At 27.9% G+C, this 23,508-nt stretch overlaps 4 protein-coding genes across 4 annotated transcripts; 2 read left to right on the top strand and 2 right to left on the bottom strand.

Moving 5' to 3' along the window:
• Window positions 1-50: 50 nt before the first annotated feature.
• CYP72A14 (cytochrome P450 72A14) lies at window positions 51-4,155 on the bottom strand. Its single transcript, XM_004244224.4, has 5 exons — window positions 3,635-4,155; window positions 2,106-2,323; window positions 1,350-1,594; window positions 870-1,254; window positions 51-778 (listed from the first exon to the last, which is right to left on the bottom strand). Exons 1-5 carry the CDS (start codon window positions 3,903-3,905, stop codon window positions 353-355), a joined length of 1,545 nt encoding a protein of 514 aa, XP_004244272.2. The 5' UTR covers window positions 3,906-4,155; the 3' UTR covers window positions 51-352.
• A 1,237-nt stretch (window positions 4,156-5,392) lies between these two features.
• On the bottom strand, window positions 5,393-6,693 carry LOC101268888 (epidermis-specific secreted glycoprotein EP1). The gene has a single exon (XM_004244227.5). It carries the CDS (start codon window positions 6,598-6,600, stop codon window positions 5,674-5,676), a length of 927 nt encoding a protein of 308 aa, XP_004244275.3. The 5' UTR covers window positions 6,601-6,693; the 3' UTR covers window positions 5,393-5,673.
• Window positions 6,694-13,176: 6,483 nt separating this feature from the next.
• LOC101243909 (epidermis-specific secreted glycoprotein EP1-like) lies at window positions 13,177-14,430 on the top strand. The gene has a single exon (XM_004244228.5). It carries the CDS (start codon window positions 13,205-13,207, stop codon window positions 14,129-14,131), a length of 927 nt encoding a protein of 308 aa, XP_004244276.3. The 5' UTR covers window positions 13,177-13,204; the 3' UTR covers window positions 14,132-14,430.
• Window positions 14,431-21,203: 6,773 nt separating this feature from the next.
• On the top strand, window positions 21,204-22,115 carry LOC101244207 (protein LIGHT-DEPENDENT SHORT HYPOCOTYLS 10). The gene has a single exon (XM_004244230.5). The coding sequence runs from the start codon at window positions 21,363-21,365 to the stop codon at window positions 21,921-21,923; it is 561 nt and encodes a 186-aa protein (XP_004244278.2). The 5' UTR covers window positions 21,204-21,362; the 3' UTR covers window positions 21,924-22,115.
• The last annotated feature ends 1,393 nt before the right edge of the window (window positions 22,116-23,508 follow it).

Here is a 23,508-nt window from a genome sequence, read left to right as displayed (position 1 = left end):
TATAGACAACCTAAAATATTTAAAAATCATATTAAAAAAAATAGAGGTAATTCTCCAAATTTCAACTATTTCACATAATTTGAAATTAAGGAAGCAATATATATTGAGCTCGTGCTAGCACGGATGTTGTATAGTATTTTTAGTGGATTTGCTCAAACAAATGCAAGCTTTTGACGAAAACTACTGAGTTTGTCAGAATAACAAAAACAACATACCCAATATGAGGGTCAGGGGAGAGTGGAGAGTACAACACATAATCCCCTGTCTTTATGAAATAGAGAAACTGTTTCTGAACCCGTATTTCGATATTGTAACTCCATCACTGAATCGAGTCTGAATAAACTCTTCGAAATTATAGTTTGTGGAAAATAAGTGGAGCACCATACTGAGGCTGAGTGGTTACCAAGGATTGAGGAGCATGTGTGTAGGATGGAGACAATTCAAAAGAGAAGCTTTGTAGGATCATACACAGAGTCATCTTTGCTTCTAATATGGCAAAATTTTGTCCAATGCATATTCTTGGACCCCAAGCAAATGGAAAATATGTAACTTGACCCTTTGCTGCACTTGATATTCCTTCACTAAATCTCTCTGGATTGAACTTGGTTGCATCTTCACCCCATATATCTTTATCATGATGCAATAAAATCATTGGCAATGAGACTAGCACACCAGTTGGTAGAGATACTTCTCCTAGTGTAATGTCTTCATAAACTCGTCGCGTAAGTACTGTTATTGGGGAATATAACCTCAACGACTCGTACAAGATCATTGTTACCTGTAACAGAGATGCTCCTCTAGCATGAACGAGATGATCAAAAGAAATTCACACGTGCTTTTTGTACCAATGGCAGAACAAGAATACTTACAACTTTTAGATGATTTAATCCATCAAAATCTGGTTTTCGACTCCCAAGCACTTGCAATACTTCTTCTCTGGCCCGTTCCTGCCAATCTGGATGTCTGCTCAACAACACCAGCGTCCACAGAATCCACACTGATGTAGTTTCTGCACCAGCAAAATAGAACAGCTTGCATTCTTCAATGACTTCTTCGATACTCATTCCAAAGTCCTTGTTACCGTGCAGTTCAATTTCTTTAAAATTCGATTCCAGCAATATGCCCAATAGATCCTCATTATCCGCGTTCCCTGCTTCCATTGCCTTCAATCTTTTATCAATAATACCTCTAATTGAAGACCGAACATCATTTTTTAATTTCTTCATTCTTCTGTTCCTCTTTGTTGGCAAAAATCTTTGAAAACACAAAACCAAAACGTATTAACAAATATTAGAACTAATCATTTCCTATAGCTACATTTTTCGGATTCTTTGGAGCAATAAGTTTACCTCCATCCTGGGATATAAACTGAGCGTATAACTTCGAGAAAATGCTGAGCTTGTTCCTTTTGAAGTTCAAAAATCTTTCTACCTTCTTCATAACTACTGCCAAAAGCTGTCCGAGAGATCACGTCACAAGTCAATTGCTGCAGGTGAGGCCATACATCTATCTCATGAGAGCCTTCAACTCGAACAACGTCTTCCCATTTGCTCAGCATCTCACTACAGCTCAAGTAAAAAGCTGGAAGCATATGCTGTTCGAGAAAATAGTGAATCAGGGAAAACGTCAATAACACTTGCACTTTGAACATAATTAGTAACACATATTCAATCACCATATAGTAAATATATCAAATAAAATTGAACTTAGTCTGTAGGAACACAACATGGACTAAACACGTACTCTGTCCAAGCCAAGAAACTTACGCAAAGAGCGTCCTGACAAATAATGATCCAGACAATATTCGACTTCTTTGAACCATAGATTCACTCTCGGATTGTCTAACTCAAGCTAAGGTATAGCAGAAATCACTCAATATAGCCATATGTGGAACATACAAGAAGCAAGAGTTAACATATTATCGATTGGTGGAAGAACAATCTAGAACATTGAATCATTGATCCAGGTGAGATTCGCGTCCCTATAGAACCACTATTGTCTACATCAAGTCAGGCAGCAGATACCACATTACTCGAAATAGTCATATGACATAAAAGTTAAGATTGAACGATAAGGAAGGCAAATCACGAAGTTGAATGACAAACCTTTAACTTCTCTAGATGGAACGCGGGATTGATGATTTTTCTATGTTTGGCCCATTTATCTTTCTCATAGCTTACTAATCCTTGTACAAATAACGTGCCTAACGGATTTCCATGAGGCTTTTGATACACGTAGGTTTTCGAAAGTACTTCCTTTATAAGCTCAGGATCCATGATTAGTATTTGTGGTCTTGGACCCATCCATGTAAAACATTTTTTCCCTGCAAATATATATATATGACTCAAGCTTAACTACAACAAGTACAAAATTCGAAACAAAACATCTATACAATCGAACAGAACGAAATGAACAGAGTGATCTTTAAAAGATAAAGAAATCAGGATAACATGCTCATTACAAATTTTATCGAATTCGAAAAAATAGTTCAAACAAACTACATTTTACCAAAGGAACTTCTAGCTAAACTGCTTATTTGTATTAGCAAGTTCATAAGATATGTACAGATATTTAATTGTGAACCTTGTAACTAAAGAGAACTACAACTTCAAGTTCAAAAAGCTTAAACTTCGAATTCTAACTCCGTCTGTGCAAATGAATGAGAGATTTGTGAATGGATAACAAATTAGTGAATTTAATCTACTACTTATATCAATAATTAGTACTCCTTTTGTATCATTTTGTATCTCATTCATTTCTATAAATAGTTCATCCATAGTACTTGTCATTTCATAAAATCAATACATAAATATTACTCCCTCCGTCCGGAATTATTTGTCATGTTGCGCTTATCGAAAGTCAATTGGATTAATTTTCAAAGGTAAATTAGATCACATTAATTCGATATTTTAAACAAAAAAAATTAGATATTCTAAAACAATATGAAAAGTACAATAAATTACAATTTTTTGCATATTAATATGATGAAAAAATACATCTTAAAAAATTAATCAAAGTTTTAATAGTTTGATTCTAAAAATAAAAACCATGACAAATAATACTGGACGGAGAGAGTATATTGTTCCTCTTTTACCTTGTGAGTTATTAGCTTTGAAAATATGCATTTAACCAACTTAGAAAAGCTAAGTAAATGATTTATGTCTATTGGTTAAATTAATTCATATTCATTGATTGAAAATTTGAGTTTAAAAAAATTAAATAAGAATAGAAAGGTAAAATTACGTCATTTCTTTTTGCATTATGCAAAGTAAAAAGATAATATATAAAATTGGTAAAAAGATAATATATAAAATGGAACAAATGAAGTATTTAGTATAAAACAGTTCGATCCACTAAAGCTTATAGCAGGTGTGGAAAGGAACGGACTACGAGAGTCTATTGCATAAAGTGTTTCCAATGATCTGTAGTAATTCCTACATGTCTACATAAAGTTGGGTCTACGAATCCGCTCGTGATTTTCTGATTAGATGACATCAACTTTATAAGTTATGCAATAACTAAAATCATCTGTTTCCGGAAGAAACCGAAGAATTAACTAAAAAAAAGATTAAATTCATAAACTTTAATTTTTGACTCGATTACGAATGAGTAAACTTTTTGAGTGAAAACTTACCATATTTCTTGATGGTTTCAAGAAAGAAAGGCACCATTCTTGGTGCTAAATCATGATCATCCATATTCATAGGCTTTGAATTAGCTTCCTTAATCATCTTAGAAAAATCTTTCATGTCCCCATACAAAAATCTGTATGAATTCCCATTTAGCCCTTGTTTCCTCAACAATTTCTCCAACTTCTTTGGTTGGAACCAAACCCAATTTAGTACTTTCCATAGACACACAAACAAAGTAATTGCTATGGCACAACAAAATATTGTTACTATCATTTCAATTTTGTCAAGTTTTTTTTTTCTCTGTTAAATTTACTACTATAGTTTCTTGCACTTAAAAACACCTGGCATGTTCATGTGAACTCCAAAAACGATGTCGTCATGAGTGACGAACAAAAGTTTTCTGTTCTACTACGCAAGTTGACAATTATAGCAACAAAATTTTAATAAAATAATATAAATGAGTGGATCTGATTTTATTTTATTGTATATACAAAAGTAGAAGTATCTAGCGTCTAGATCATATAATTTAAAGAAAACAAACGTATTTTTATTAATATAGAACGACGACAAAAACTTTGAATTTTTGTGTCGGTGCAAAGTGTAAGTAATGTTGGAGTATTAAATTCCATTTAAATTGACTTAAAAGTTAAAATTATTTTTAATTTTTTTGGTATTTTATAAATTTTAAAAGAATTCTGATCTTTATTTTTTTACTTAAAAATCTGATTTTTTTTTTAAACTCATTCAAATGCGCCACAATAGAAATTTGAAATTTTGATTTTGATATTAAATGATTTTAAACCTATACGTTTATTTTATGAAATTCTATTTTAAATTATAATTTTATATTTAAGTTACTCAAAAATAGGAAAATGTGATTTATTGATTTGAAGAGTGAGATATTTAGATACTTTGTGAATGATTTCTTCCGTTCATTTTTCTTTGCTTACTCTAAACAAATCATAAGTAATTATCACTTGGTTTTTATTTTTTAAACTTTCTTTATTATTAGCTAAAGTTATTTTTTAAAATATTAAATTTATTATATTGAAAAAGTGATAAAATAGACGTATCATCTATAGTACTATCTTTTAAGAGGTGTGTAAAGTCAAACAATGAATAAATAAAAATAAATAAAATAATTATTCATTTGATAAGATTGTATAAAAATAATTAATGATTTTCATAAATTAAATTTTCACATTTGTAAGAAAATATACGAAATAAAATCTAAATCTAAAAATTTCCAAATGATTGATTTTTCAAACGATCCTTATTGTCATATTATATGGACTTCAGTTTTGTTTTTTAATTTTGTCTGATTTGCAAATAGCTTATAGTAAAATTTTAATATATAAGTTATAGTAAAGGAACTAAGAATATAATATATTGATGCTTATATACATTATATTTTTTTTCAATAGTAGCCCAGAAGGTAAATACTTATTTTTACAGAAGGTTTATGTCAATTTTTTTTTAGTAAGACCCAAAGAGTCATTTTATAAATATGACTAAAGAAAGTACATAATTAATTCTGTTTACGTAAGTTAATACAATTTATCATATGATTAAGTAATTCAACAAAGGGAATTAATGTGAAATTAGGTCTTAGGCCTAATTCACACCCCAAAAGTTAGCTCAAATGGGGGAGGATTGCCTAAGCCTTATAAAGAGTTCACCCATCACATTAATCACCGATATGACTTTTGTCATTCTTTAACAATCGAGATCTCACTTGTTAAAATCTTATTTCATAAATATTTCAATACAAAAATAATTATATATATATATATATCAAAATAATACACTCTCTTAATTCAACCAAAACATAATATTTTTTTTCAAAAGTGGAATAAAGAAAAATAATTAACATTAAATAGGAGTTACCACTCATTTATTGGACTACTAGCTGCATGTGGACCCACTTATTGTACTGCACACTTATCCTTTATCTTATAGATTTACGTTCACAGCACGATAATATAATTCGTGAAAAAGAATAGTGTGTATGTAGATTTATACGTTTCGTTTATGAAACGTTTTAAATCCTACTGTAAGTTACTTTCCAACGGAATTCATCTGCTTCTTCATCTCTAACGAAAGTATAGGCCTTTAAATTTCCATCAATTTCAAGTCTAAGATATGTCAATGTTGTGTTGTATTTAGTAAATGCCATCACATGTGAGCTTCTTTGTGTTGATTTTGCAAATCTATAATCCAATTTCAATCTTTGATTCCCATTATTTAATTTTATCGATTCCAATGTGTTATTTCCATAATCGAACCAAGCTAATTCCACGTCAACCTTGTTTCCCTTGTAGACTGCAAACAATCTCGGCTGCACCACCAAGCTATAAGGCCCGTTCGCATTCTTTTTCACCGAGGCCCGGCTCACAAGCTTATTCGGGCCGGACAATCTGAGAGTTTGGCCCACTAGTAAAGTATCAGTGGGATAGTTGAAACTCTGCCAGACGAATTTACCTTTTTTGTCATGTAGCACCATGTTACCGTTAGGTAACAACTTGAACCCTGTCACCCCCTTATTGGCCGTGTTGCTCTGCCAAGCGATTCGACCGTCAGCATCGGCCAATACGAGATTTCCGTTAGTTCCAAACGTGAATGTCGCGTTTTCTTTAACGGGGTTTCCCCTGTTTGCTTCCCACACCCAACGCATGAGTGATTCAGAACGAACAGTGCCCATTCGCAACGCTAATGTCCACGCATTAGGAGTTGTGTTGTAGAAACAGAGCTGGAACGGATTATTGAAAACACTAAGAACACGATAATCTGCTTGATATTCTACGATATAAGGTCCTAATTCGCCTTCGTTGACGAATTCAAAGGTGTTTTCAAGTGGAACTAGGGCAATGCAAGAAAATATTTGGGAGAAAAGAAATAGAGAAGCAAGAAGTGTAGTAGGCCATGAAGTAGTCATGTTTAATTTGTTGTTTGATTTGATATGATACATTTGCTTCTTGAGATTGGAATTTATAGATGGATGGTGCAGGATAATTATATTAGTTATATATGTTGTTTATCAGAATCATTAAGATATTTGATTTTGACTAGACGTTAATAAAGTATAATATGATCATAAATGTACAATTAATTATGCACAAGTTGGGTAGTCAATTAAAAGTACTAGTCAATGTTGATGTGCTCTACGCGGGAACAATCAAGTGGATATATATTCCTCAAAAGTTATAATTTTGCTCTTTGATGGTAATATTGTTTCGAGTTAAAATCTCTTTAAAAATAAAATTATTCGTGTTAAAAAGTGTTTTATTTTGAATATAATGTAAAATAAATTTAATGAGATTTTAATATAAATATTTAATATCATGAGAAAAAAAGAAGTATGTGCATAGTGCATTTATTGTCTCAAGTTTAAGAGAAAATCTATCAGCAGTCATGTTCATATTATTAATTTTATTATTGTTGTTGTTATTATTATTTAAGTGCAATAAATACAATCTTTTAATTCAATTTGATATACACAGAAACTAAGTATTATTTGATAAACTTGGAATATGAATCTTTTAGACTAATATTACATTGCATTAAAACCACAGAATATCAAAACTAACTCTAATCATAGTACATTGAATTAAAACCACAGAATAACAAAACTAATTCTCATAATAGCAAATAAAATTTTATTTTATTAAAGAAGTAAACACTTATTTGGTATTTTTTAAAAAAAATTGAAAAAACATTTTGTATTTTATTTATTTAGGTATATACTAATTTGCATATATCTAAGTTCTAAATAGATCTTGTATTCAGATTTTTATTTTTTTATTTTTTACATGATGTTCACTGTTCACTATATATTTCGAGTGAATTAAAAGTTTCACGTCTTTATAAATATAACACCCTATTTATCGAATATATTTTATAGCTCAAATGTAAAATATCTAATTAAATATAAAAGGAAGATGTATTACCTTATTATTATCAAAATGAAAAAAATATCAAAATAAAAGAGAGATAAAAAAGGTGGTCCTATACCACTACCCACTTGTGTGTTCTGGATAAAAAGGGGTTAAGGCGGCTCGATGTGGAAATTAATTGCGATAGATTTTATATTTGACCGTTCAATTATAAATATAGGCATGTTGCCTATTTTTTTTTAATTTTTTTTGATAAATAATAATACAAATTTATATTTTATATTTATCAAACGTATCAATAGTTGCTTTCTAATCATATTAATAATATATTAGAATCCGAAATTTATTTTGTATCAATGATATAATACTTTTTAAATTTTTTTTACATCAACAATAAATAATTCACTTTGTATGTATCATCATATGACTAATATGTCACGAATTTTTAAAAACAAATGTAACACTAATAATGAACGAATTTCAAAATATATATACTATATAATTAAGTCTTGAACAATCATTATTTTTTTAAAAAAAAATCCCTTATTTATACGTCGTTTTTAATTGTTTCAAATTAATTTACATAATCAATCAGTGTGCACGTAACAAACAATCATAACTTTGTCCTAAACAAATGAAATTTGTCACTTTGTTTACTGCCAATTTAAAATCGCCCTCAAATTTATATTTTTTACTGCATTATTGATTCTCTATTTTATAAGATTAATTTACTATAGAAAAAAAGAAATCTACAACATTACAAGTATTTTCTAGTAAATAAAAAATTCCTATTACTGCAAATCTTTTTCACTTTGTAGTATTAAATATTTCTACCATTTTATTTTATGTGTAGTGTTTGACTAGCTTCAGAATTAAATATGTATGTTAGTTTGACTTATATATTAATATTTTAAGGATGAAGAAAAATAAAACAAAATTGTGGATGAAAAGAGAACAGATATTACATTAAAGTTTTAAATTGTAGAAAATAATGAAAGTATTTATATTTTTGAAAGTTATGAAATCGTATAAAAATAAAATAATAATTAAGTATTCTTATATTAATTTATGAATAAAAAGAGTTTTTTTTATATATATATATAATAACGAGTTTGTTTGACTTTGCTATCTTTTATTTGAATATTGAAAAGCTAAATAAAAAAAATTATATTTGGCTCCAGCTCACGCTTGCATGGGAAACAACAGGCGGAATGACCAAATCAAATCGATATTATTTTTTCGATTTTAAATTATTAATCGTGTTTCTCTTTTAATGTGATTTAAATAAAATATTTTTTTTATTATTTTATATTTATTCATGTTTTTAGATATAATTTCTATTTATTGAATATTTAATTAATTCTATATTTCATAATTAAAATGTTTGTAGTTTTTAATAATAAAGTTAAATAGAAAAATAGATGTATATTAATTTTATATTAAATCGAGAGCTACTAGAAGTATTGACAACGACAATTCCACCTTGCTTTTTCTAGTATTGAATTCTTCATTTTAATTATTAAAATCTGATATTCCAAAGTTAGCATGGTTGATTATAACATTAGTGCATATGCATGACATCTAAACTCAATCTCTACCACAAAATGCTACGATACATAAATTCTATCGCTAATTATAATTCGTATCAGAATCATAAATTTGTATGAAGTTTTTAAAAAAAATTCAAGAATATCGCAGTTATAATTTAAACTTATGATTTAAAGCATTTTTTAATCTCCTTTTTATCATAAATTTAATATGTCAAAAAACGTATCCTAATTATAACCTACTATCACAAAAAGAAACTTATATAATAGCAAATTAATAATCTAAAATAAATAGAGTAAATAGGTTTAGTTTAATTGTGCTTCATAGCAAACGTTTGCAAAAAATTGCCAGACGCCGCTCTTCCAAATATCTCACTCACTACTCTCCTCCAATCTCTCGCTCGCTTTTTTACTTTTTATACAAACACAAGTGTATAAAAAATGTTTCTAATTGTATAAAGCAGATAAAATTATATAAATACATATATTTTTGTTCCTTTCTCTCCCCTCTTCCATATCTCGCTCTCCACCCTCTCCTTTCTCACTTATAGAAATAGAAACGAAATGTACAAATTGTGTTTCTGTTTGTATAAAGCGTGAGAAAATTATATATACACATGCAAGTACATATATTTTCGTCCTATACACTTATAATTATACAATAAAAATACTCCCCTGCCCAGTTTCTTTTGCCTTTCTCTCTTTCTCGTTTTATACAATTTTCGAATTGAATCTAATTTCTCTCTTTCTCGTTTTATACAATTCGATTCAATTGTATATTCCTTGTCAAGTCTCTTTTGTCTTTCTTTCTTTCTCATTTTATACAAATTCAAATTGTATATAATCGTTCTATACACTTATAATAATACAACTCATTTTATACACTTCGTTTTTATACAATTCTCTGCCCAAGTGTCTTTCACTTTCTTGTTTTATACACTTCGTTTTATACAATTTGCCAACTGTATATGTATAGCGAATTATACAGTTTCTATATTTTTTATGAAGCGGAATTATGCAAACTTTGTTATAGCATACAAATATGAATTTTTTATTTGCTATATGTGAAAATTGCACCTTTTTTTTAATCTATAAAATTATTCATGACGCCTTTTTTTTTTTTAACAATACGTTAATTTTATCTTTTTCATTTAATATGTTTAAGATTATAAAATTTAATATGTTTTAACATAATTTTAATATTAATATTTCAATTCTAATATCGTGTTGAGTTTGCTTACCAAAAATCAAATAATTGTTTTCCCATCTTTTCAAATGACAAGTTACGTGGTTATCATATACTCATATTATTTATTCCTAATAAATTCAAGTTTCTAGGATAGGAAACAAGAAAATCTATGTACGTACTTAAGATCTTGCCATAAGACGATAAATATTTGTCATTATTTTAATATCTTTAAGAGTTATGGGCCCTTTGAGGTCAATATCACTCAGAAAATTATATAAAAAAATAATCTTGTGAAAACGGCTGATATTAAATTTTTTTGACTCCAATATTGTCTTATTTATAGCCAAATATTCAAGATTAAAAATTAGAGTACATTTTGTCTTAGTTAATGGTATATCGTCGGAATTTTGAGAATCAAATAATTCAACTTTTAGATATAAAAACTTTAAATTAAAAAATTATGTAAAAAAATTTATAAATTACAGTAATTAATAATTTAAAATATATGAGAAATTGTGATTAAAAAACTTATTTGAATCTTTATATTTACTGAATAAGACAAAGGTAGAAATAAATTACTTTTTAAATTATATTTTAACTTTTAAAAGTTAAATTAATTATTATGAAATGACTATTTTTAATAAGCACGATAATTAAAATGACTTTCTGTTTCGATTTATTTGTCGTAATACTTTTATTTTTAACACATTTAGAAGAATATTTGATTTTTTGTGGTCATTTTAATTTTAATTTTTTACATTACATGTTTCAGACATCATAAGATTAAATAAAATTTTGATATATTTGACATGTTTTCAGTATAAGGTTACAACTCACGAGATTCAAATTATTATTTATTTTCTTAAATTTCATGTCAAGTCAAAGTAAGACGAATGAATTAAAATTGAGTGAGTAATCTCTAGATATTTAAATATTCTTTTTTTTATACACGTAGATTATATAAAATTTAAACTTTATTAAAGTGAACCTTATAAAGTAGTATTGATACAGATAATATAACCTGTTTTTTTTTCTTCATATAATAAGCCATAATATGCCTTTGATGTTATATATTCGTGTTCGTTTTTGGCGATTATCACTATGTAATGAAACAAAGTAATAATTTTAAAGTATATTAGATTTTCTGTTTTTGACAAAATGTTTGATTTCTGTGGGGGTATGATTATGCAACTTTAATTATCTTATCCGGCCGCCGCAACAGTTTGAAATAGTTTTGATTTTTTTATTTAGTGTTCGATATTTAAATTTAAATTGATTGAATTTAAATTTATATAACAGAGCTCATACGAAAGTGTTACTTTTAATATGATTTTTTTCATTCCAAAAGCTTAAATCTTAGACATATGCTTAAAGATAAAGAATCTCAATCATCCATGCAATTTATGTTGACGTACGATTCATATTTGATTTAAGAAATGGTATAATTATAATAAAAAAAATATTAGTTTAATTTTTTAGCTATTTAAAATTAAAGTAAAAATACACGACATGTGATCCTAACTAAAGTGATAATTTCAAGTATTATCGATAAATGCTTAGCGTTCATTTATTTGCTGTAAATATTAAGTTTGTACAAATTTTTGCTTCAATTTTAATTACTTATTCACAATTTCACATCAATATTTATTTCAAATCTAATAATTCAGTGATAATTTCAAGTATTATCGATAAATGCTTAGCGTTCATTTATTTGCTGTAAATATTAAGTTTGTACAAATTTTTGCCTCAGTTTTAATTACTTATTCACAATTTCACATCAATATTTATTTCAAATCTAATAATTCAGTGATAATTTCAAGTATTATCGATAAATGCTTAGCGTTCATTTATTTGCTGTAAATATTAAGTTTGTACAAATTTTTGCCTCAGTTTTAATTACTTATTCACAATTTCACATCAATATTTATTTCAAATCTAATAATTCAGTGATAATTTCAAGTATTATCGATAAATGCTTAGCGTTCATTTATTTGCTGTAAATATTAAGTTTGTACAAATTTTTGCCTCAGTTTTAATTACTTATTCACAATTTCACATCAATATTTATTTCAAATCTAATAATTCAACTTTAGTAACTAAAAATTAAAAGTAAAATTCATACTCCCACTTATGACTTATAAATAATGGACTATTAAGTATAAATTATGCAATTTCGAAAATAATATTTATATGATTTGAGATAGTAATATATAATTAAAATTTGTATATATTTAATTTCTGATTTATTTCATTTTGTGAAATTTTACTAAATATATTATTATTATTATTATCATTATTATTATGGATATTATTATGGATAATGGACAAGTACCCCTCAACCTATGTTCGAAATCTCATAGACACACTTATACTATACAAAGATCCTATTAGCCCACTGAACTTATTTTATTAAAAATTTTCTACCTCTTTTTGATCTACGTAGCACTATCTTGTGGGCCCAATACTAGTTGACTTTTTTTTTCAAGCTAGTGCCACGTATGTCGAAAAGAGATAGGAAATTACTTATAAAATAAGTTCAAAAAAATAATAGGACCTTAGTATAGTATTAAATGTGTTTTTAAAATTTCAAACATAGATTGAGGGGGTACTTGTGCATTTTCCCTTATTATTATTATATAATTTATGTCATAGTTACTCTCTATAATAGTTTCATATTTCAAATGCAATTATTTTTATATTATGCTAATAATTATGCTCCTCCAATACACAATTTACGTATGGCACATCAATATTGACCGGTTTTGAATTTGACAACCTTTGAGATTTTGACCCAAACTATATGTATTATTATATCCATATAGTAATTATTAATGTCCAGTCATGCAAAAATCTTAAGGATTATGAATCAACAATAATACAATATATAAAACTAATTAATTATCCTCCCTCATGTAATCTATAAATACCAATCTCAAGAAGCAAATGTATCATATCATATCAAACAACAAACTAAACATGTCTCCTTCATGGCCTACTACACTTCTTGCCTCTCTATTTCTCTTCTCCCAAATATTTTCTTGCATTGCCCAAGTTCCACTTGAAAACACCTTTAAATTCGTCAACGAAGGCGACTTAGGACCTTATGTCGTAGAATACCAAGCAGATTATCGCGTTCTTAGTGTTTTCAGTAATCCATTCCAGCTCTGTTTCTATAACACAACTCCTAACGCATGGACACTAGCGTTACGAATGGGCACTGTCCGTTCTGAATCACTCATGCGTTGGGTGTGGGAAGCAAATAGAGGAAACCCCGTTAAAGAAAACGCGACCCTCACATTTGGAACTAACGGAAATCTTGTATTGGCGGATGCTGACGGTCGAATCGCTTGGCAGACCAACACAGCCAATAAAGGAGTGACAGGGTTCAAGTTGTTACCTAATGGTAACATGGTGCTACATGACTCTAAAGGTAAATTCGTCTGGCAGAGTTTCAACTATCCCACTGATACTTTACTAGTGGGCCAAACTCTCAGATTGTCCGGCCCGAATAAGCTTGTGAGTCGGGCTTCGGTGAAAAAAAATGCGAACGGGCCTTATAGCTTGGTGGTGCAGCCAAAATTGTTTGCTATCTACAATAGGACTAAGTTAGGCGTGGAATTAGCTTGGTTCGATTTTGGAAACAGTACGTTGGAATCCGTGAAATTAAATAGTGGAAACCAAAGATTGAAATTGGATTATAGATTGGCAAAATCAACAAAAAGAAGTTCACATGTGATGGCATTTACTAAATATAACACAACATTAACATATCTTAGACTTGAAATTGATGGAAATTTAAAGGCTTACACTTTTGTTAGAGATGAAGAGGCAGATGAATTTCGTTGGAAGGTAACTTATCAAATGCTATAATTTAAATGTTTTTTTTTTATAAAAAAAAATAATAATAAAAAACGTAACTTTATAAGATAAAGGATTTTATTTCCAGTAAAATAAGTGGAGAAAATGAGTGGGTCCACAGCTATTATTTTCCTTTTTTTTTTTTGGTTGAAGGGTGTATTTTATTATAATTTCTATATATTTTTTTCTGTTAAAGGATGTATTTAATTATGTTTTCTACTATTTAAGATGCTATGACAAATGTAAAGGGTGTATTTTATTATGTTTTCTACTATTTGATATGCTATGCCAAATAGATATATTCAAATTAACATGGTTTTAAAAAATAAATAAATGAAATGCATGATACTTTGTTGTTTATTGAATACAAATTCTTAAATAAAGAATAATTAATCCAAATATTTGTTCATTCAATTTCTTTAATTAAAAATAGTCGACGAATATATAATATGCATATGATTGTTTAGAAATTATGTATATCGGTTAAAATTGAATAAATTTAGGGAAAATTGTATATAATAGCAAACTAATAACCTAAAATAAATAGAATAGCTAGGGTTTGATTTAATTGTGCTCCATAGAAAACATTAGCTAAAAATTTGCCAGCGTCTCTCTCCCAAAAATCTCGCTTGCCACTCTCCATTCTCGCTCGCCTCTCTCACTTTATACACAGAAGTGTATAATTCTGTTTCTGTTTTATATAAAGCGAGAGAAAATTGTATATACACATGCAAAAATGTATATCTTCGTGTTATACACTTAATTATACAATTTACAGACATTTTACTTCAAATATTGCAGAGAAAAAAGCCAACGAATTATACAATTGCAGTAAAATATAATTTTCTCTAACTTTATACAACAGAAGTGTATATATTGTGTTTCTGTTTTTGTATAAAGCGAAAAAAATATATATCTTCTTGCTATACACTTATAATTATGCAATATACATACATTTTAATTCGATTCAACTGTATGCAAAGCAAATTATACAATTGCAGCGAAATAGGCCAGTAAATTATACAATTTAGGCCAGCGAATTATACAATTGTATATGTATAGCGAATTATACAGTTTTATGTTTGCTATGGAACGCAATTATGCAAACTTTGTTGTAGCATACAAATATGAATTTTTTGTTTGCTATATGTGAAAGTTGCCCAATTTATTGGACTTCATTCTTCTTAAAACTTGGTTGGGTTTGGGCCATAGGCCCAACAATAGAAGGTTAAATAGAGGGAGTTGAAACCCAGAATGAAAAACTCAATTAATCGAACAATTACATTTATAAATAAAATTTCTTTTTCAAATTTAAATTTATATTTTCGAGGATAATTAAATGGCTAATATTTCACAATTTAAAAATCTCCTGATCATTACTATTTTATTGTTCCTTCTTTAGGATATTGTTAATGTGAATTGTTAAAATCTTATTCTGTTATTCGTATGTGATATTTGCGCTAATTTAATAAATATATGAAAAAATTATTTCGACGTGACCACGTATACGAGAAACAAAAAGACTAAGATGATATTCATAAGCTCCACAAGTTGTGTCGTTTTCACAAGAAATTTTCTTCAGACATTAGGAATCTAAGCACGTTTTTGCACTATTATTAGTAAGAACAATTGAGATGGTGGACCCATTTAAAAGGAAAAATGAGAATGAAAAAGAAGATAAGTAGCATAAATGATGTGATTTAATTGTGAGCCATGGTCTTAACTAGTGTAGGGTAGGGTAGAGTAGTATTATTGAAATGTACGGTTAGTCTGGTACGAGAGATAAAAGATAATAATTAATTTTGAGATAAACTGTAGAATATGGATACACTGCGATGTTTCATGATCTAGTTGGGTCGGGGATAAAACTCAGTTAGCTTCGCTCTTGCAATTAGGTTGTTGCGATTGCGAGTTGCATTGCGTGTCTAATTTTTTGAGCAACAATCATGATATTATATTGTATTTGAATCGGTGACTCATCTTTTCTAAGTGATGGGGAAAATGACCAATATGTGCAACTTAAAGACTCTACTAAAATAAAAATGGTCTGTCAAGAACATAGAGGACGTAGGATAGACAATTGGTCAAATCTAGTATAGATCATACATACTGGTAGTTGAAATCGGCGACTCTCCTAGAGTTCCGTCATCTGAGATCTATAGGAAAGAGGATTAAGTTGACCCTTACGAACAACTTGATACACTATCTCCCTTCGACCGTTTGAGCAAAAGGCGGCAAAAGAAAAGAAAGAAAAATTCATAGACCGACTCTAATATCTCCACATGTAGCACTTTGAGATCAGTCCCCAAGAAAAATTCATGCACTGACTCTAGAATCTCCACATGTCGCACTTCGAGATCACGTACTCAAGGACGCCTTTGACATTTAAGGGTCACATACCGACTATAGAACCATGTTTAATAAGTGGAACACATGGAAATAGAACTATCAAAGTAAAAAATATTATATCTTATAAAATGAGATTATCACGTGTGAATCGGAATTAATTAAGTGGACTTATCTAGTCACATTCAAATACCCCTATCAAGAAGGATGCAGCTGATACTTTTGAAATGATTATAAGGGGTCACTTCCTATTTAACCATCATTTTATGTGATATACCTATGGTATATATGAATTGCAAATGAAACCATTATTTGCTCTTCCTAATTGCCCATCGACCTTATAGGTAGATTTTATTCCGTAAGATTTAATTATATTACAAAAAAAAAAGAAAAAAATTCTTTTCGATACACAAAAAACTTTCGGTTGAAAAATAATTTGATGCATGAAATATTTTGTGTATAAATTATATAGGTAGGATCTAAAGAAATGTCAAACTCTTAGAGAATATGAACTATGAAGTAGACAAGTCATCTGATCACGACACAATGACTATTATTTCACAAGTTCGAATACACCTGAAAGTAAAGTTTAATAAGATGTCCCAATGTTGCATGAACATTACATAAATACTATTTTCTCTGTCTCACTTTATATAACTTATTTTCTTTTCTAATTAGTTTCAAATAAAATAACACATTTTTATATTTGACAATGATATAACTTTAACGTATATATTTTATCCTTGATGAAATAATTTTTAGCCACACAAATATCTATAACTTATTTTAAATCACAAATATCAAAAGTCTTTTTTTTTAAAATTAAATTTTATGTCAAGTTAAACTGACTCGTATAAACTGAGACAATAAAAAAGTATATTATATAGCTCCTATGCAGGAGTTCTCATATACACATATCATATATAGGAATGAGGGAAAAAAAAGAACATGGTGTATAATTACTTCCATTATTATATGTTTGAATTCTCTTACAAAGCTTTTTTCAACCAATAAGAGAATTGAATATTATAAATTAATTGATTAGCTGGTAGTTGGAAAATTAAGCATAAGCTTTATATATTAAGCTAATTATTTATTCTCCCATGGTCCAAATGCGTTTAGTGGAATAAATCTTGCTGTTTATAATTAGGAATTAATTTCCAACCGAAAGCTTGATTAGGATAAGTTCAAAGATTACACGAATAATCTAGTGCAAAAAAAAAAAGCTAAAATAATATATTACATAATTATCAATTTAATTTTTTATTTTCCCTACATTCTTAAGTTGAGCAAAAAAAAAATATTTATACGTAAAATCTTGTTTAAATACAAGTATAAAAATTAAAAGACCAATAAAAATAACAAAAAAAAGAGTTTTTAATCAAGAAAGCGTGTATAATTTAAATTCATAAATTAATGATTACTAATTATAACCATACTCCATTAGTTGGCTTGTTTAACTTCATGTGAAAATTAGAGTTATTTTAAGTAAAATGATATGATAATTGATAGGTATATCATAACTACATGATCTAAATTAGCACTCATGTTGACAATTTAGCTTGAAATAAGGAAACATGACACGAGGATAATATTTTTAAAAATTATATATTTTTTAGATTTTAGTACAAGTTTTTTAAAAAAGAATCTCAAGGAAGCAAAATGCTATTAAGATCAAATGTGATTGAAATAGTTAGAGATTATTCTATTGATAGGGAGTTCTTTAATTGCTTTAATAAACTTATTCTATGTGATTCAAAATTAATCGTAATAATAATTTATCTCGATCTTATCTTAATTATCCGATCAGACAATGGTGCTTAGAATTTCATACATATATATATAGTTATGGAGTCACACAAATTATGTTGATATGACATCAACCTTAACTGTCTTGATTTTAAATCTTTTCACAACTTGATTTACCCTTACCGTTACCAATCACGTTCGTAATAACCAATTCTTCTTGCCACGTATCACTTTTTAATAAATATTTTTAAATCAAATTTTTATCTCATACAAAAATATGGAGACAAATTAAAGAAAAGGGAAGCCAAGGAGCAAAAACAAAAACATCACTAAGACACTAGAGTACACTTGGATAATAATATGATTAGACCATTATCAACAGTGTTATAATTTTAATTAATTAGTGACTCTACTATTGTCTTTGCTATTATATATTTGTGTTATTAGGAAATATTATTAGTGTCACAGCTGTAATAAGCAATTATATATAGTCTATAAGGAAAGTTGATTAATTAGTAGTTATTTAATTATTTAATCATTTTTTTCATGTAAGCAAAATCTTGAGAGTCACCAAGATAAAATCCCACATGATATTGATACTGATCATAACAATAGTAAAATGATATAAAACTTTTGATGTATGATGATCAGTTGATACTGATTATAACAATAGTAAAATGATATAATATTTATTTGTATTCGGTATTTATATAATACTAAATAACTTAATTAATTTTAAAATTGAAAGATTTATAACGAGAATACATATCACTTAATTATGCATGCATGGTTAAGAATATAAGTTATTTTTTGTTCGCGTATTGAAAAATATGTGTCTTGCTTAGAGTTGATTGATTCCTTGCAAATTAGAGCGATCTCAAACTGTTATATATCAAAGATGAAGTACAAACAAAAGTTATTAAATTCACAAGAACACAGAAATATATCTCTTATCTTCATTAAATTATTAATTTAGTATAAATATTTAATTTTTTTCCATAATTAAATTAATATTTCCACTTTATACTTTACTTTTTTTTTCTCCCATTACCCATATTGGAAGACAAATCCATAGGAGCCAATCAAAAAAAGATATTAGCTAGAAGGAGCCCATTGTTTATTAAATTATTAAATATTAAAATAATTGAAGCAGCCAAGCCATCACTATATTATTTTTCAAATCAAAATACAACTTCATGGTTGTCTTTTTCTAACATATTAGAAAATAATGATCTTCATGGACCAACAGATTTTCATCTGTCTAATGAAAAAGTCTTTTCATATAGTAGCTCCATTTATATATGTTATTACCTAGCTACTAGGGTATTTGCCTTGTATATATATATTGCCTTCTAGATAATATCAAGTCAAATATTGGACTTATAATCAAGTTTTCTCATACAACTTCATGTTACTTCTAGGCCCTAGCACTTCAAATTTGTTTGATAGATAAAAACATAAATTTATTACATAGCTCGATCAGTTGATTCATTATCTGAACTTTCAACTGATTAGCGAAAGGTTAAATTAATAACCAAATGTGTTGAATGTATTTGCTTTAATTAAAAACAACAAATATATGCTACCTAGATACTAGGGTTTTTGCCTTATGTGTTGCCTTCTAGATAGGATCTAAGTAGAATATATATTGGATTCAATTAAGATTATTCTACATGTTACTCCAAGCACTTCAAATCATTAATTTGATAGATAAAATATAACTATACTACATCTTGAAATGCATTCAATGAATTTGATTATCTTTTTTTTAAAAAAAAAAAGTTTTTTTTTTTAAAAAAGGAATCCTATGAAGCTGTATAAGGCAGTATAATTATTGAAATGATGAAAGATATGTTGGAATCTCCAAATTAAAAAAATCCATATAAATTGAAATAAAAGTATAAATATAGTTTACACTTTGTTTTATTTTTTTAATTAATTAAAGTTGTTAAGATTTCACAAATAGGTCAAGGAGAATAAAGTGAGGTTATGTGTACAAAAATTAGGGATGAGAGATTCATTCTTACACTCTAACTTATCAAAGAAATAAAAAGGGGAGGAGGGCCTCATCATATGTCTTATAAGCTTACAAAAAGGAAGTTTTAATATATATATATATATATATATATATATATATATATATATATATATATATATATATATATATATATATATATATATATTAACTTGTGAACTCCTTAACAAAATTGATTGACATCGCAGTAATAAAAAAGAGCAGTTGAAAGTGTTTTTCACACTACTATTGTGGGTTTGAATGCCACCTAAACTCATAATCCTGGCTGAGAGTTATCACACTTAATTCACCGTCAATTGTTTATATTGTATCAATTGAAGTGAACGGTACCCTTCTTTAATCCCAAGTACTCTAAATATTATGATATTGTACATGTATAATGGTGTCTTGATTTTTATTTCTTACAAAGTAAGCATATCATTATTAAAATGAATTATTAAGTATGTGTTTATGATATAAAATTCTATATAGTTAGGAGAAATACAATTTTCTTCACCACATAATTAATTAAACAATGGTAGTAAATAGTAATTACTCAACTCCTCTTTTTACTAGACAAAGTTCTAGTATTTTTTAACTTCTTGACTATACATACACAAGTTGTTAATTTACTGTGTTCACACTAGCTAGCTACCCTTTGTAGCTAAGAGTCAAATTAAAGTGCTAATTTTGCTAATATTCTTGATAATGAGTGCTAGGATGATGCTAATACAATTATTAAAAAAAAGTTAATTATCATTAAAGGCCATATACTTATTGCTAATAGTACAATTAAAGGAAGAAAACAATATGGTGATGGAAGAAAAAGAAGAGCTAAAGCACTTCCCCTTGGACCCCATTTCATGTCTTATCAACTACCCCAATTATTTGTTTTTATTTCTATCTTTTTTTTTTTTCAATTGCAATCCTACTCATCTCTATATAATTTTCCTTTCTCTAAGCTAAAACAATTCATTAAATTAAAACACAAAACAAATCTATTCTCCACCCAATTTATGTTTACTTTTCTTTTTTATTTTTTTTTACAAAATTGTCTTGGTAGTGTTACAAAAAATTATTCCTTGGTAGAAATTAAAACCCCTTCTTGAGAAGATAGGGAAACAATTTCAATCTATGATGTCATCAAGTGAGCAAAAAAGGGAAGTAGGAGGAAGAGAAGGAGAAGGATCATCATCAATGACCTTAACACAATCCGATCATCATCATCAGCTATCACCACCTCCTCAATTGAGTCGTTACGAGTCTCAGAAACGCCGTGATTGGAATACTTTTGGTCAATACTTGAAGAATCACAAACCCCCGGTACCTTTACCTCAGTGCAACTATAATCACGTGTTAGATTTTCTTCGATACCTAGATCAATTTGGAAAAACTAAGGTACATTTAAATGGATGTGTATTTTTTGGACAAGTGGAACAAGTTGGACCATGTACATGTCCACTTAGACAAGCATGGGGAAGTTTAGATGCACTAATTGGAAGGCTTAGAGCTGCTTATGAAGAAAATGGAGGATTACAAGAGACTAATCCATTTGCTAATAGTGCTATTAGAATTTATCTACGTGAGGTAAGAGATTCTCAAGCTAAAGCAAGGGGAATTCCTTATAAGAAGAAGAAAAAAAAGAGGAAAATTCAAATTAATTCTAGTAATAACAATGAGGTAAATTCTACTTGATTTTTCACAAGAGGAAAAAAAAAATGAATGGTAATATTTATTTCTTTTATAATAAGAAGGTTATTTCAATTTGCTTTTGGAAGATTTGTATATGGTCATAGTTTCAATATTATGAGTATTAAACTATTAATTGACTTAGTTTCATATATAATGTGAAGATGTAAAATAAAATTTAACATTAATTCTGATTAATTATGCTGCTTTCTCTATTAATTCTTAAATATATATTCATTGAATGATTAACACTTGAGTTGAAGTTCGATCCAAAATAACATATTTATCTTCAGAAGATAGAAATAAGTTAAGGTTGATGTTTGTCACTGTAATTTCTTTGAACTCTATTTATGAGATTTCACTGTTTATATTAGTATTGATATTATATATCGGGTTTGAGAGCTTTTTTTGTCCGTCAAATCCGCTCTTAGTCAGCTAACTAAGAATCATAGGAATTTCCCTAGCCCTAAACTAGTGTTTTAGAAACCCTAAAATTTAGACTGTAACTTTGCTCTTCTACTTGAATTTAGGAACAATAGTAATTAGTAGGCAGCCACACAATCCAAGATTTAAACCTAATGGATTTGATTTTCAAGATTTTAGTAATGAATTCATTATATTTTAAAATTATAATTTCAGATCTATTATTTACGATAAGTTAAACAAATTTATATATATAAAAAATTTAAACTCTACATTAGAAATACGGATGAAATCTGATCTATGAATATTACATCACCATTTGTCAGTGACGAAAACAGTATTTTCACCCTCAACAATACCATTAATTTCATGTTGTCACATTAATTAATTGATGAATTAAACATTTTTTTTTAAAAGAGTCTGCATGAAATAGACTTACGATATGACAAGTCATTAATTAGTAATAGTAGCAATTATTATGTGTTTAGGCCCCACTACATAAAGAGACTTCTTCATTGAACAAATTTAATTTAGTCATAATCATAGCCATAAATAGAAAATAATCATGTCTTGTGCCCTTGTTAATACTTTTAATCTGTTGAAATTTAATTCACATTGTCCTAAAATTCAAACTTATACAATTGAAATGTCAAAACTATATATGTCATGACATTTAATAAAATCCTAAATTAGAACTTATAAAAGTAAATTCAAAACATGTGAAAAATTCGTAGAGTTCGACGGAGTCCCATTATCCCTAGTTGCGACCATAATTATATTAGATTTAAAACACTAATTAAAACTCGATTAGCGGTTAAAAAAATAACGATTCACATGTTTCTTTTAATTTTTATTCATCTAAGATTAAATTAATGTTTTTTGATTTATTCACACTCGATATTAATTAGTTGTTTGGTATGATAGTGGATGTTAAACAAATATTGTAATGAGTAAAATATATGAAAAGGTAATTTAGAGGGAGCAATATTAGATTTGGAGATCTTTGTTTATTTGATTTGGTCAACCAGAATCAAAGGTGGCTTATAAACATAAAAAGGATTAATTGGAGATTAGCAATGAGACATGCTGGGCCAAATTAATGGAATAAACATCTGGGAGACTTTTGTCTTTTTATTTTATATTATATTATACTATATAGTATTATTAT

The sequence above is a fragment of the Solanum lycopersicum genome, chromosome 7 (assembly GCF_036512215.1).
Source record: "Solanum lycopersicum chromosome 7, SLM_r2.1".
Lineage (NCBI taxonomy): Eukaryota > Viridiplantae > Streptophyta > Magnoliopsida > Solanales > Solanaceae > Solanum > Solanum lycopersicum.
The sequence above is the reverse complement of the archived record's forward strand: the minus strand, read 5'-3'. Positions and strand labels throughout refer to the sequence as shown.

Bases quoted from the DNA above. Each gene is read 5' to 3' on its own strand.
- LOC101244207 (XM_004244230.5), top strand. From the start codon at position 21,363: ATGATGTCATCAAGTGAGCAAAAAAGGGAAGTAGGAGGAAGAGAAGGA.
- LOC101243909 (XM_004244228.5), top strand. From the start codon at position 13,205: ATGTATCATATCATATCAAACAACAAACTAAACATGTCTCCTTCATGG.
- LOC101268888 (XM_004244227.5), bottom strand. From the start codon at position 6,600: ATGTATCATATCAAATCAAACAACAAATTAAACATGACTACTTCATGG.
- CYP72A14 (XM_004244224.4), bottom strand. From the start codon at position 3,905: ATGATAGTAACAATATTTTGTTGTGCCATAGCAATTACTTTGTTTGTG. The intron at 2,324-3,634 runs GTAAGTTTTCAC...ATATATTTGCAG, and splicing joins TGAAACCATCAAGAAATATG to GGAAAAAATGTTTTACATGG. The intron at 779-869 runs GTAAGTATTCTT...TCTCTGTTACAG, and splicing joins GATTAAATCATCTAAAAGTT to GTAACAATGATCTTGTACGA.